The sequence below is a fragment of the Hyperolius riggenbachi genome, chromosome 2 (assembly GCF_040937935.1).
Source record: "Hyperolius riggenbachi isolate aHypRig1 chromosome 2, aHypRig1.pri, whole genome shotgun sequence".
In the NCBI taxonomy this organism is placed as follows: domain Eukaryota; kingdom Metazoa; phylum Chordata; class Amphibia; order Anura; family Hyperoliidae; genus Hyperolius; species Hyperolius riggenbachi.
In genome coordinates this window covers 265270574-265284293 of record NC_090647.1, presented here as the reverse complement: position 1 = coordinate 265284293, position 13720 = coordinate 265270574, and the positions used below count along the sequence as shown (strand labels likewise).

The 13720-nt window shown below is 43.1% G+C and overlaps 1 protein-coding gene across 1 annotated transcript in view; it reads left to right on the top strand.

Moving 5' to 3' along the window:
• LOC137544963 (multidrug and toxin extrusion protein 2-like) overlaps positions 1 to 13720 on the top strand; it is a 102311-nt gene that overhangs the window by 46529 nt on the left and 42062 nt on the right. The window contains exon 12 of the mRNA XM_068266062.1: positions 4711 to 4786. Within this exon, the coding sequence (XP_068122163.1) occupies positions 4711 to 4786 (76 nt within the window). The remainder of the gene's footprint in view (positions 1 to 4710; positions 4787 to 13720) is intronic.

Here is a 13720-nt window from a genome sequence, read left to right as displayed (position 1 = left end):
TCCTGGCAAATTCTAAAAATTAAGTGATGGGACACCCAATTTAAAGTATCACCAGGCCAGGTGGTAAAGGACTCTTATCCTTATCCTTATCCCCTTAAAGTTAACCTAAGACCAAGGACATGAAAGAATTTATACGTTCACGGGGCACCTCAATCCTCCACTTGCTGTCTCAGTAAATCCTTCAATTGCCGCCAGTAGGCTCGGCTGTGTGCGCTCCCGTCGCTGGGAGTATTCTACACCTGCATAGCACTACTGCGCAGGCAAGGAATGCTCCCAGCAATGGGAGCCTGATAGAGGCATGCACAGCCGAGCCTTGTATGTGAAGTATGCAGTGACTGAAGGATTTATCAGGATGGCCAACAAAGGATCAAGGCAGCCAAGGAGGACGGCGAGGCAGCCCACGGCTTGAAGGGTGCTGGAGGAAGCCCCATGTACGTATAAATTCTTTCATGTCCTTAGTCTCAGGTTTTCTTTAAGATGCACTGGGAAGTGATGCTTCCTGTCAACATGGGCAAAAACTTTTCACCTGCACAGTCTCTATTGCCCATGTCCAGCCGGCTTCATTTACAAAGTAGACCCCGGGTGCCCGTTTTTTAACCACTTTATAAATGTCCATTTTGCAGAACTGTTTCGGGACTTGTGTACACATGCGATGTGAGGGGGCATGCATTTACCTGTTTTAAAATGCCTGTAGAGGGATGGGAAGTGATTAAATAGGTGAAAGGAGTCATTTTTTTTACTCCTTCCCTATTGAGTATTAAAAAAAAAAGTGAAACAAATTACTAAAAATTAAAACCTTTCCGCTCGGGACTACTCGTCATCCTGCCCCTGCCCACCAGGAGCACTTGCCATACATTTTCTGGCTCTCTGGCGCTACTGTATCCAAGATGCCTGAACCAATGGGAAGTCCCGATGGGAGGCGCAAAGATACTTTGCCGGAAACGTGTGGCATGTGATGGGCAGTGGTGGAGTGATGGATGGTCTCAAAAGGCAGCAGTGATCACCACTGTGGCAGTGGTGGTGGTGATGAGCAGCAGCAAAGAGAATAAGAAATAAATACATGAAGAAATAAGTAGTATTTTTTACCTAATAAAGTTGAATTTTCTATTTTTTAACACTAAACCGGGTATAAAAGTGACCATCTATATCAATTAACCTGGAAGGGGCTAGACATCGGGTGATCCCCTTATTAAAGGGGGTTTCCAGATTCCAAAATAAACCCCCTTCTCACCTACACAGGCTGGTACAGTCAGGGTGGCTGAGTCAACCTGCGTGGGGTCCATCATACCAACCGTACCAGCCAACATGGTACATGATATGAGGGGCTCTGTAAGAGAGGAGTGACTAAGCCCCCTGCTTTCCTGTCTGGGGCTCTTCTCACCTCCGATGCTCAGGAGAAGGTGGGGTGCATATGTCCTGGGGGGCTTATGTTCGGATCTTGGAGCCCCTTTTTTTGGGGTATAAACGATCACTTTTGACAGTAAAGCTCTTTAGTGTTGAAAAAATAGAATGATAGACTTTATTAAAGGAAAAAATACTTCTTACAAACACTTATGAACAACCCACATATACAAACGGCCTGAAAATGTGAAATTTGATTCTGTGGAAACAAGCAATTTTTTTTCAAAAATACCTTGTAGTTTTTGAGAAGTTTAAAAAAAAATTCGAAGAAAAAATATTTTTGAACCAGTAAAATGGCATTTTGCTACTGTACACTGATGGCACAGTGGGACAGAGGTGACAGAGAGGGGATTACTGGAGACACTGGGGGCAGGCCAGTAAAAAAGGGCGCACATGGCTAGTGGACAAAAAGGGCGCCACCATAGACTGCAATGCAAAATATCGTCTATTAGGCGCCCGACAGGAAAAAAAGGGTGCCCGAGAAATAGCGGTTGCAGGGATCGTGTTAACAAACGTTTTCATTTACAGAATAAGGTTTATAACAAATATCGTTTACAATTTCGTTTTGACTTTGTGTTATACTTATTTTTCGTTTTTAAATTTCGCTTATAGGAGCTTTTACTTATTTTCCCATTTTTAAAATTTCTCTTAAAGGACTGTAACAAGTAAATTTTCGTTTTACACTTATTTTGTCATTTAAAATTAGTTTTCATACGTATAATGCTTAAATATCGTTTTCAACCTTATTCTATTAGAAATACATCGCTTTTGGTATTAACTTTGTTTTTCACACTTATGATGTGTTGAATATAGTTTTATTAACTTACTAATATATCGCTTTTAATATTACCGTTATTTTAAGAATTCTAATGCGTACGTGATTGTAAGGCTATTTATTCTATTATATATACTGTATATATATATATACAGTATGTACACTTTTTTTCTATTTATAATATTATTAATGTGTATGTGATTTTAAGGCTATTTATTCTATTCCAAATATATATATTATTCTATTCATGTTATTTATAGTGAAGTATTTTAAGGATTAAATATATTATTGTTTATATGTGTGTAAGGGTGTTTGTGCAGTGGGGATGGTTAGGGTTAGGCACCACCAGGGGGATGGTTAGGGTTAGACACCACCAGGGGGGTGGTTAGGGTTAGGCACCACCAGGAAGGTCTTAGGATTAGGCACCACTAGGGGGGTGGTTAGGGTTAGGCACCACCAGGGAGGTTTAGGGGTTAGGGAAAGGTACAGGGAGGGTTCTGTGTGAGAGTAGTGTTAGGTATAGTTACAGCACAATATACACCACCAGGGGGGTGGTTAGGGTTAGGCACCACCATGGGGTCTAGGGGTTAGGGATAGGTACAGGGAGGGTTCTGTGTGAGAGTAAGGTTAGGTATAGTTACAGCACAATATACAATTTATTAAATTATGTATATTTAAACAAAGAGGGGGTCTAGGGGTTAGAGTTAGGTATAATTGCAGTAAAATATCTGTAAAATTTACCATCGTATTACTATGGTTAATACAAGTGTAAATATCGTTTTTTGTTATAGACGCTATTTGACGTTTCATTTCAGAATTCGTTTGTTGTTATAGACGGTATTTTGCCGTTTAATTTCCGTTTATTTAATCTATTATCACTACATTTTCGTTTACAAGTTATAAACGAAAATGATTGTTTTACATTAAAACCTATCATTTCGGCTATATCCCGCACCCTTTTTTCCAGGCGCCCTTTTTTGATAGAATATAGAATCAGGTACAGGGGAAAGATATGGCACACTGTTTTGACTTATGGACAGATTCAGGTTAAGAACAGACCTACAGTCCCTATCTTGTTTGTTAACTGGGTGGGGACTGCCTATATTTCTTTCTTCTCCTTAAACCTTTTGGGGACCACCTATATGAGATCCTACGCTGCACTTGTGGCTGTTCTAGCCTGATGCGGCGTAGGCTCTACGCCGCCCACTGTTTTTACTCCCGATGCGATCGTGCACACCCGAGAGGGGAGATTAAGCTGTCATATGACATCTCCCCTCAGTGATCAGAAGCCATCGCACATTTGGACAAGCCAGCTTCATTTTGGAATAAGGTGCTGTGGACTGATGAAACTAAAATTGAGTTATTTGGGCATAATAGGGGGCATTATGCATGGAGAAAAAACAATGCAGCATTCCAAGAAAAACGCCTGCTACCTAAAGTAAAATATGGTGGTGGTTCCATCAGGGACTGGGAATCTTGCCAGAGTTGAGGCCGCATAGATTCCACTCAGTATCAGCAGATTCTGGAGACTAATGTCCAGGAATCAGTGACAAAGCTGAAGACGTGTCGGGGCTGGATCTTTCAACAAGACAACGACCCTAAACACTGCACAAAATCCACTAAGGCATTCATGCAGGGGAACAAGTACAACATTCTGGAATGGCCATCTCAGTCCCCAAAGCTGAATATAATTGAAAATCTGTGGTGTGAGTTAGAGAGCTGTCTATGCTCAGAAGCCATCAAACCTGAATGAACTAGAGATGTTTTGTAAAGAGGAATGGTCCAAAACACCTTAAACCAGAATCCAAACTCTCATTGGAACCTAGAGGAAGCATTTATAGTCTGTAATTTCTGCAAAGGGAGGATCTACTAAATAATAATTTCATTACTTTTTTGAGGTGCCCCAATTTATGCACCTGCCTAATTTTGTTTAAATAATTATTGCACACTATAAAACACTGTAAATCCAATAAACCTAATTTCACTTCTCAAATATCACTGTGTGCATCTCCTATATGATATATTTAACTGACATTCTGTTTATTGTAACAACCAGCAGTTTACACAGGAAAATCATGACGATTAACAAGGTTGCCCAAACTTTCGCATCCCACTGTACCTAATGCTGGATACACACCATGAGTTTCCGCGTCGAATGCGTCCGTCGATACGCGTCGATTCGATTATTTCCGAGCATTTCCGAACGAATTTTGATGATTTTTAGGTCGATTGCCATGTAAAGTATGGCAAATCAACCTAACGATCCATCGAAACTTGATTCGGACATGTCGGAAATAATCGAATCGACGCGTATCGACGGACGCATCGAACGCGGAAACGCATGGTGTGTATCCAGCATAAGACTGTACTACCATTACCTAATTTCCTGGAACTCCAAGCATAATTTGTTACCTTTTGCCCAGAACACTACTGTAAGTGAGGCAAAAGCAATGTTCATTTTTATTCATGCTGATCTGTAGTTTGATTTGTTGTTTTGCCAACTCATCTCACTGATCATGTTTTCTGTCTCGCAGTCTCTTGCTCATTGGTAACTGGCAGTTTGCTTGCTGGATTGAAAGATGTGTTTGCATATATATTTACCTATGACAGGTGGGTAAAGTGGACAAAATTGTGTTTTTCCATTATTCATATCATATTCTTAAAACCAATTTCCAGCCACAATTGTTTTAGTAAATGTACATATCTACACAGTGGTACAAATTTTTCTTTATTTGTGTATCATTTATGTAATTAGCTGCTATAAATCAGTTTGAAAGTTATCACATTAGTGTCTTCCTGTTCTAGGATGCAGGTTTTTTTTTTTTATTAGAGCGGCAAAAGGACACCGTAAGAAACGCCTATGAGATTGTAATGAAGTAAGGGCATAAAAATCACTATTGGAATTGAGGTACTGCTATTGTTCCCCCCCCCCCCCCCCCCCCCCCCCCGATTTTATTTCTTCTTCGCTTTCTTTTTTCCCCACCCCTTGTTTTAGGCTGAAAGGTTGCTGCGGACCAGAGGAGCCCATTGTGTGCAGGTTGTTAGGCAAAGGCGCTCTAAAGTTATGTACATACGCATGAGTACTGTTGCCTGCAGGGATTGGAACTTGAGAGTAGTAATGTGCTGGTTCCTATGGAGGTAGAGGAGGGATGACACATGGTGCATGACAGAGCTGCTTCTGGCGGGCAGAGTGGGGAAAATTAATGCCCTCAGAAGTTGATCTGGCTTCATTATGTAGTGTAAGGCTGGCACAATGAGTAGTGTCCAGGTAATGCTTTGCATTGTTTACAAAAGGTATTGTATACAGGGGTGTTGCAATAACCCACATCAGTTAGATCTCTGGATTGGTACCTTTAACTTTGAGGTGTCATTTACTTATTTTAATTGCTTTGTGATGTGAAAGGTAGGTGTACTTATATGCATACAGTAAGTTCAGTTATCATTTAAAACAAGATTTCTCAACTAGAGCTCAGTGAAAGCCCAATGTTCTTTGAGGACACGACACTGCAGTTGGCTCCCTGGCAATTTCCCCCCAATGAGAGGATAGGAGCAGTTAGCTCAGCTGGTACCAGTTTCATTACTACTTCCACAGTTCCTGTGTGTCCTCCTCCCATATTGTCTGCTCGTCTCAAGTTCCAGCCTCCTTATTTATTTACTTTTTTCATTTGGCCATGCACCTGTTGTCACAGGACAGATTACTTTCATATGGGTATGAATGGATATGCGGGATGCCAGAACTAAAGCAACTAGCTATGACTGTCAGGGGAGAAGGGAGCAATATAAGGCACTCTATTATAAAGAGCACTAAAAAGGGTGACAGTGCAATAAACCACACAGTAAGAAAAAAATCATTATGAAACGGATGTAGTATAATGAGAGGGACTATGACAGAGATGCTATTATAGCAAAAGCACGATAATGCAAATTACTACAATAGGGAGCACTAAAATGAAGGGCATGAAATTGGCACACTGAAACGGAAGAACATGGAGTGGGAGCTAAACAAGTTGGCTGTTACAATTAAAAACAAAAAGTGTTTGACACGGATCAGTAAATAATGGTGCACAACGCCTATGCATACAAATGGCGCTGCATTAAAAACATACGCTTATTGCTATTTATCGTTAGTACTGCATAATAATGGCGCACAGGGAAAAAAGAAGAAAAACGGCACACAGTAACGTTATTTATCATTAGTGCAGTTTATATGCCCAACAGCAGATGTTATTGTGCACAGTAACGTTATTTATCAATAGCGCCCTACATAAGGCAAACTGCAGAAGTTATTTAACTGCAAAACAGTGAATGGATTTAATATAACACTGGCAAGGTTAGGGTTAGGCACCACCACCAGGGGAGATTTAGGGTTAGGCACCACCAGGGAGGTCTTAGGGTTAAGCACCACTAGGGGGGTGGTTAGGGTTAGGCACCACTAGGGGGGTGGTTGGGGTTAGGCATCACCAGGGGGGTGGTTAGGGTTAGGCACCACCAGGGGGGTGGTTAGGGTTAGGCACCACCAGGGGGGTGGTTAGGGTTAGGCACCACCAGGGGGGTGGTTAGGGTTAGGCACCACCAGGGGGGTGGTTAGGGTTAGGGTTAGAAACTTCTGTATATGAATACCCTCTGACTCTTCTCTTATCCTAAGGCCATGTTCTAGTTCAAGAGAGTTACTATTAAACTTAGCATGTTCAAATTCATTGTCCCTGACTGGATTGTGTATGGGGTTTGAAGAATGGCTGCTTTAAAGGGAACCAAAGTGAGAGAAAAATAGAGGCTGACATTTTTATATTTATTTCCTTTTAAACAATGCACAATGCCTGGAAGTCCTGCTGATACACTGCCTCTAATACTTTTAGCCATAGACCCTGAAGAAGCATGCAGATCAAATGTCTTTCGACTCAAATCTGACTGCAGTAGCTGCATGCTTGTTTCAGGTGAGTGATTAAGACACACCTGAAAGATGAATAGGACTGCCAGGCAACTTTTATTGTTTAAAAAGAAATAAATATGGCAGCCCCTGTATGTTTCTCTCCTCAGGTTCATTTTAATCACTTCAGCCTACAGTGTTGAAAATCGTATGCATCCGAGCAGCGTTCACCTCCCATTCATTCGCCAATAACTTTTTCGCTACCTATCACAATTAATTGATCTATATCTTGTTTTTTTCCGCCACTAATTAGGCTTTCTTTGGGTAGTACAGTTTGCTAAGAATTATTTTTTTCTAAATCCATTTTAACAGGAAGATTAATATAGAAATGGAAAAAATTCATTATTTCTCAGTTTTTGGCCATTATAGTTTACCACTTGCCGACCGCGCACTCATAACGCGCGTCGGCAAAGTGGCAGCTGCAGGACCAGCGTCGCCGGCTGCAGGCTAATTAATCAGGAAACAGCTGCTCGCGCGGGCGGCTTCTTCCTGTCAATTCACGGCGGGGGGCTCCGTGAATAGCCTGCGGGCCGCCGATCGCGGCTCGCAGGCTAAATGTAAACACAAGCAGAAATAATCCGCTTTGTTTACATTTGTACAACGCTGCTAACAGTAGCAGCATTGTACTAGATCAGCGATCCCCGGCCAATCAGCGGCCGGGGATCGCTGTCACATGACAGGCAGGAGCCTGTTAGAGGCTGCACAGGACAGATCCGTTCCTGTGCAGACTCTGATCTCCGGGGAAGGGAGGGAGGAGAGGGAGAGGGGGAATCCTGCGGTGGAGGGGGCTTTGAGGTGTCCCCCCCCCGCCAGCCACATGCAGCAGGCAGGAGCGATCAAACCCCCCCAGCACATCATCCCCCTAGTGGGGAAAGAAGGGGGGTGATCTGGTCGCTCTGCCTGGTGTTTGATCTGTGCTGGGGGCTGTAGAGCCCACCCAGCACAGATCAGTGAAATCAGCGCTGGTCCTTAAAGAGAACCCGAGGTGTGTTTAAAGAATGTTATCTGCATACAGAGGCCATGCTGTGAGGCTGTGTTTACATCTGTAGTGTCAGTCTCAGCTGCTCCCCTACCTCCTGCATAGCTCCGGTCCCTGCCCCAGTCCCTTCCCTCTAATCAGCAGGGAGGGAAGGGATGCAGGCGGGGACTGGAGTTCTGCAGGAGGCGGGGAGAGCAGCAGACTGACACTATAGAGATAAACACAGCCAGCTCTGACAAGCTGTTTGTCAGCAGCGTGGCTGTGATTTATGAGGGATTGCAGAGTGCAGGGGGACCTTAGGGGGGTTTGGGATAGCAACAGAGGCTGGGCTGTATAGGCAGATCCAGCCTCTGTATGCAGATAATATTCTTCAAACCCACCTCGGGTTCTCTTTAAGGGGGGGGGGTAAAGGCTGGGTCATCAAGTGGTTAAATTGAATACATGCTACCGTAATTAAAACTCATGTATTTTATTTGCCCATTTGTCCCGGTTATTATACGGTTTAAATTATGTCCCTATCACAATTTATAACGCCGATATTTTATTTAGAAATAAAGGTGCATTTTTTCAATTTACATCCATCACTATTTACAAGCTTATAATTTATAAAAATATAATAGGATGCTCTCTTGACATGTATATTTAAAAAGTTCAGACCCTTAGGTAACTATTTATGTTGTTGTTGTTTTTTATTGTAATTTTTTTTATTTTTATTTTTTTTATTAAAAAATGTATTTGGGTAATTTTGGTGTGGGAGGGAAACAGATAATTTTAAATGTAAAATAATGTAATGTAATGTAAAAAATGTATGTGGGTGTAGTTTACTATTTGGCCACAAGATGGCCACAGTCAAAAAGGCCTGGAGCGTATGATACCGCTACCAGGAACTACAAGGAGGCTGTGAAACGTTTTCTTTTTGCAGAAATACCGTGGTCTCTGATTAGAGAGTGTCGTTTTTTTCTGCGGGGGACTTAGATTGGTGAATGGGAATTATATTCCCATTCACTGATCGGGGGTAAATAGCAGGCAGCGGGAGCGCGCGCCTCAGGCAGCGGCAGCTGCACAGTCTATCTGGACGGATATATCCATCCAGATAGACTAAAGTGGTTAAGCATGTTTTAGGGCTGATTTATTCCAGAAGTGTATATGGGACATATTATTGACAAATTCTGTAAAAATCAATGTTAATTAGCACCAACTGTCAAAACCTGTGTGGCTCTTGCCTTTTACATGATTGCTAACTCAGTAAAGGACCAGACTTTAACGTGTTGCCATCATAAAATTGGGCATAGTAGAATCTGAGCCCTCCATAATAGTAATTATAGGTTGATGATATACCTTGAAATTAATCAGAGCAGTGGCATAACAATACGGCCACTCCTCCCCTCCCTCACCTCTGGCTCTCCCCTCAGTGCTCCCCCTCCAGCATTAAGATGTGGCAGCAGCAACAGACAGGAACACTGACATACCTCTAAGCGTTCCACCACCGGAGGTTCCTCTCTCTCTGTTTATCAGGAAGTAGCATGTGGCATTTAGAGATCGGACCTTCCGCGGTGGAACACATGGAGGTATGTTAGTATTTCTGCATGCCACTGCTGCCACATATTAATACTGGAGGGGGAGCGCTGAAGGGAGAGCCTGAGGTGAGGGAGGTGGGAGTGGCCCCCTTCCCCGCGGATGCGGCCCCTCCTGCCCCAAAACGGTCCTGAGCAGGCCCCGGGGGGGAGGCATTTATATTTTTGCAGGGGGGGGGCCCAATGATTTCTAGTTACACCCCTAAATCAGACCACTCAGTATTTGAATTTATATAAATAATTGTATTTTCTTATCATACAGCATATATACAAAATATGAACAGTTCCAAGTAGCGTTTCCTTCTTAAGGGGCCCATACACCTAATGATTTTCCCGCCGATATACAGCAGATTCGATCACTGCGATCGAATCTGCTGTGAAATCGTTGCACAAACGCTGACAGAACGATCGATTTCCATCCGAAATCAATCGTCCGGTTCGATTCCCGTTGATCCGTCCGTGCGGAAGATTTGCTTGATCGCCGGCAGGTCGGGAGTGCGGGCAGCAGCAGCAGCTCCACAGATTGTGATCGGTTTCATGCTGAAAACAATTCACAATCTGTTTGCAGTAAAGGCAGCCATACGATCAAAGAGGGATCTATCTGTTGGTCGATCTGATGGCAAATCGACCAGTGGCCACCTTAACAGTATTCCATCCCATAAGGCCTTGTAGCCAAGCAATCATCAATCTTCTAAGTACATTCAAAAAAGAATCTCATCTGCATTGGTAGCTGTGTAAAAAAACCCATACTTGAAAAAATAGCATAAATCGCTTCTAAAAGAACTTCTTGCAAGCATCTTAACAGAACAGAAGTAAATCACCAGAATGTTAACCACTATGCAACCACGCGCCGCTTTAAAATGTCCTGTTGGTCCCTGTTAATGGACCTCTGGATGTTTTAAAACGTCCTCCCCACCGCCGCTACCATGAACAATCGTGCCCCCCGCGCCCCGCTTACCATCAGAACCTGCAGAGCCACGATTGGTCAAAGGGAAGAAGTCTTCCCTGAACCAATCAAAGTGCCCTTAAGCCAAGACCATGGCTTCAACGAGAAGCCAATAAAATTTGCTTAACAGCACCCTCTTTGTCTCACAGAGACAGCAAGTATGAGGACATCTAGTGGTACATACAAAAAAAAACAGACTATACCAGGCAAGTCCCACAATGCATTGCCGGAGTCTGACAGCCACAGTCATGACTCATAAAGGCAAATGCATTGTGGGATTTGTAGTTCCTCAACAGCTGGAGGGCCAAGTTTGCCCATGCCTGCACTATACACTATATTTTACACATTTCATGTTAAATAAAAATAAATTCCTCCTTCCCCCTCCCTGAAACACCCCCCGCCCCATACATTGTACTAGAGACATCATTTAAACATTGTAATAATCTGGACGAATGGGCAAATAAAATATGTGGTGCTTTATTCACAGTAGCACATTTTATTTCAAAGCTATAATGGTTGAAAACTGACAAATCATGAATTTATTCATTTTTTTCTTATTATTCCTCTTAAAATAAATAATTAATAACAAATCATATCTCCCTAAGAAAGCATAATTGGTGGCGAAAAAGTAGTGATAAAGCTATTGGCGAATAAAAAGAGAGGAGCAGTGACAGATGAAATTTGCTCTGGTCTGTTAGGGTGAAGTGGTTAAGCATATTACCCCTTCTCTGTCATCTCTTCAGCATCTAGAACAGGCATGGGCAAACTCGTCCCTCCAGCTGTTACGGAACTACAAGTCCCACAATGCATTTGCCTTTATTAGTTTTGACTGTGGCTGTCAGACTCCTGCAATGCATTGTGGGACTTGTAGTTCCTTAACAGCTGGAGGGCCAAGTTTGCCCATGCCTGATCTACAACCACATGTGGGAAGTAGAGATGGGCCGAACGGTTCGCCGGCGAACGGTTCCAGGCGAACATCGGGTGGTTCGCCTTCGCCGGCGAAGGCGAACTTTCCCGGAAGTTCGATTCGCCCCATAATGCTCTATGAGGGTCAACTTTGACCCTCTGCATCACAGTCAGCAGGTGCATTGTAGCCAATCCAGCTATACTAAGCCCTGGAGCCCCACCCCCCCTTATATAAGGCAGGCTCCGGCGGCCATTAGCCTCACTCGTGTGCCTGCTAGAGACAGAATAGGGACAGCTGCTGCAGACTTGTTCTCCTAGGGACAGATTAGTCAGGCTCTTGCCTTCTTAGCTTGCTTAGCTGAATCTTATTGCTATAATAGCGCCCCAGAAAAGCTCTTTTCAGAGCTCATCCTGCTCGTGTGATCAATTTTTTTTTTCTGTGTTTGAAACTGACACTTGTGTTTTTTAGACAGCATTGCTAATTCATACTGTGTGTCCCACTGCCAGCAGCAGCAGCACATTCAGTGACTACTACCTGTGTGTGTGAGACACTTGTGTTGCTTAGACAGCATTGCTAATTCATAATGTGTGTGTCCCACTGCCAGCAGCCCACCAGCATTCAGCAGCACATTCAGTGACACCTGTGTGTGTGACAGGGAGCACTACCTACCCAGTACTGCATTTACCTACTACTAGTACCTGTTGTGTTTAGTTAACCCACCTCATCACTGCATACACCTACGTTTGTGTTGAGTGAACCCACCTCGCTGCACATAACTACCTTTTGTGTTGAGTGAACATGCGTCACTGCATATAACTACCTTTTAAGTTGAGTGAACTCACCTCACTGCATATCTACCTTTTCTGTAGAGTGAACTTACCTCACTGCATATAACTACCTTTGTGTTGAGTGAACTCAGCTGACTGCATCTAACTACCTGTTGTGTTCAGTGAACTCACCTCACTGCATATATAACTACCTTTGGGTTGAGTGAACTCACCTCACTGCACATAGCTACCTTTTGTGTTCAGTGAACTCACCTCACTGCATATATAACTATCTTTGGGTTGAGTGAACTCACCTCACTGCATATATAACTGCCTTTGGGTTGAGTGAACTCACCTCACTGCATATATAACTACCTTTGGTGTTCAGTGAACTCACCTCACTGCATATATAACTACCTTTGGGTTGAGTGAACTCACCTCACTGCATATCTACCTTTTCTGTTGAGTGAACTCACCTCACTGCATATAACTACGTTTGTGTTGAGTGAACTCAGCTGACTGCATTTAACTACCTGTTGTGTTCAGTGAACTCACCTCACTGCATATATAACTACCGTTGGGTTGAGTGTACTCACCTCACTGCACATAGCTACCTTTTGTGTTCAGTGAACTCACCTCACTGCATATATAACTACCTCTGGGTTGAGTGAACTCACCTCACTGCATATATAGCTACCTTTGGGTTGAGTGAACTCACCTCACTGCACATAGCTATCTTTTGTGTTCAGTGAACTCACCTCACTGCATATATAACTACCTTTGGATTGAGTGAACTCACCTCACTGCATATCTACCTTTTCTGTTGAGTGAACTCACCTCACTGCATATAAGTACGTCTGTGTTGAGTGAACTCAGCTGACTGCATCTAACTACCTGTTGTGTTCAGTGAACTCACCTCACTGCATACATAGCTACCTTTGGGTTGAGTGAACTCACCTCACTGCACATAGCTACCTGTTGTGTTCAGTGAACTCACCTCACTGCATATATAACTACCTTTGGGTTGAGTGAACTCACCTCACTGCATATATAACTACCTTTGGGTTGAGTGAACTCACCTCACTGCACATAGCTACCTTTTGTGTGCAGTGAACTCACCTCACTGCATATATAACTACCTTTGGGTTGAGTGAACTCACCTCACTGCATATCTACCTTTTCTGTTGAGTGAACTCACCTCACTGCATATAACTACGTTTGTGTTGAGTGAACTCAGCTGACTGCATCTAACTACCTGTTGTGTTCAGTGAACTCACCTCACTGCATATATAACTACCTTTGGGTTGAGTGAACTCACCTCACTGCATATATAACTACCTTTGGGTTGAGTGAACTCACCTCACTGCACATAGCTACCTTTTGTGTTCAGTGAACTCACCTCACTGCATATATAACTACCTCTGGGTTGAGTGAACTCACCTCA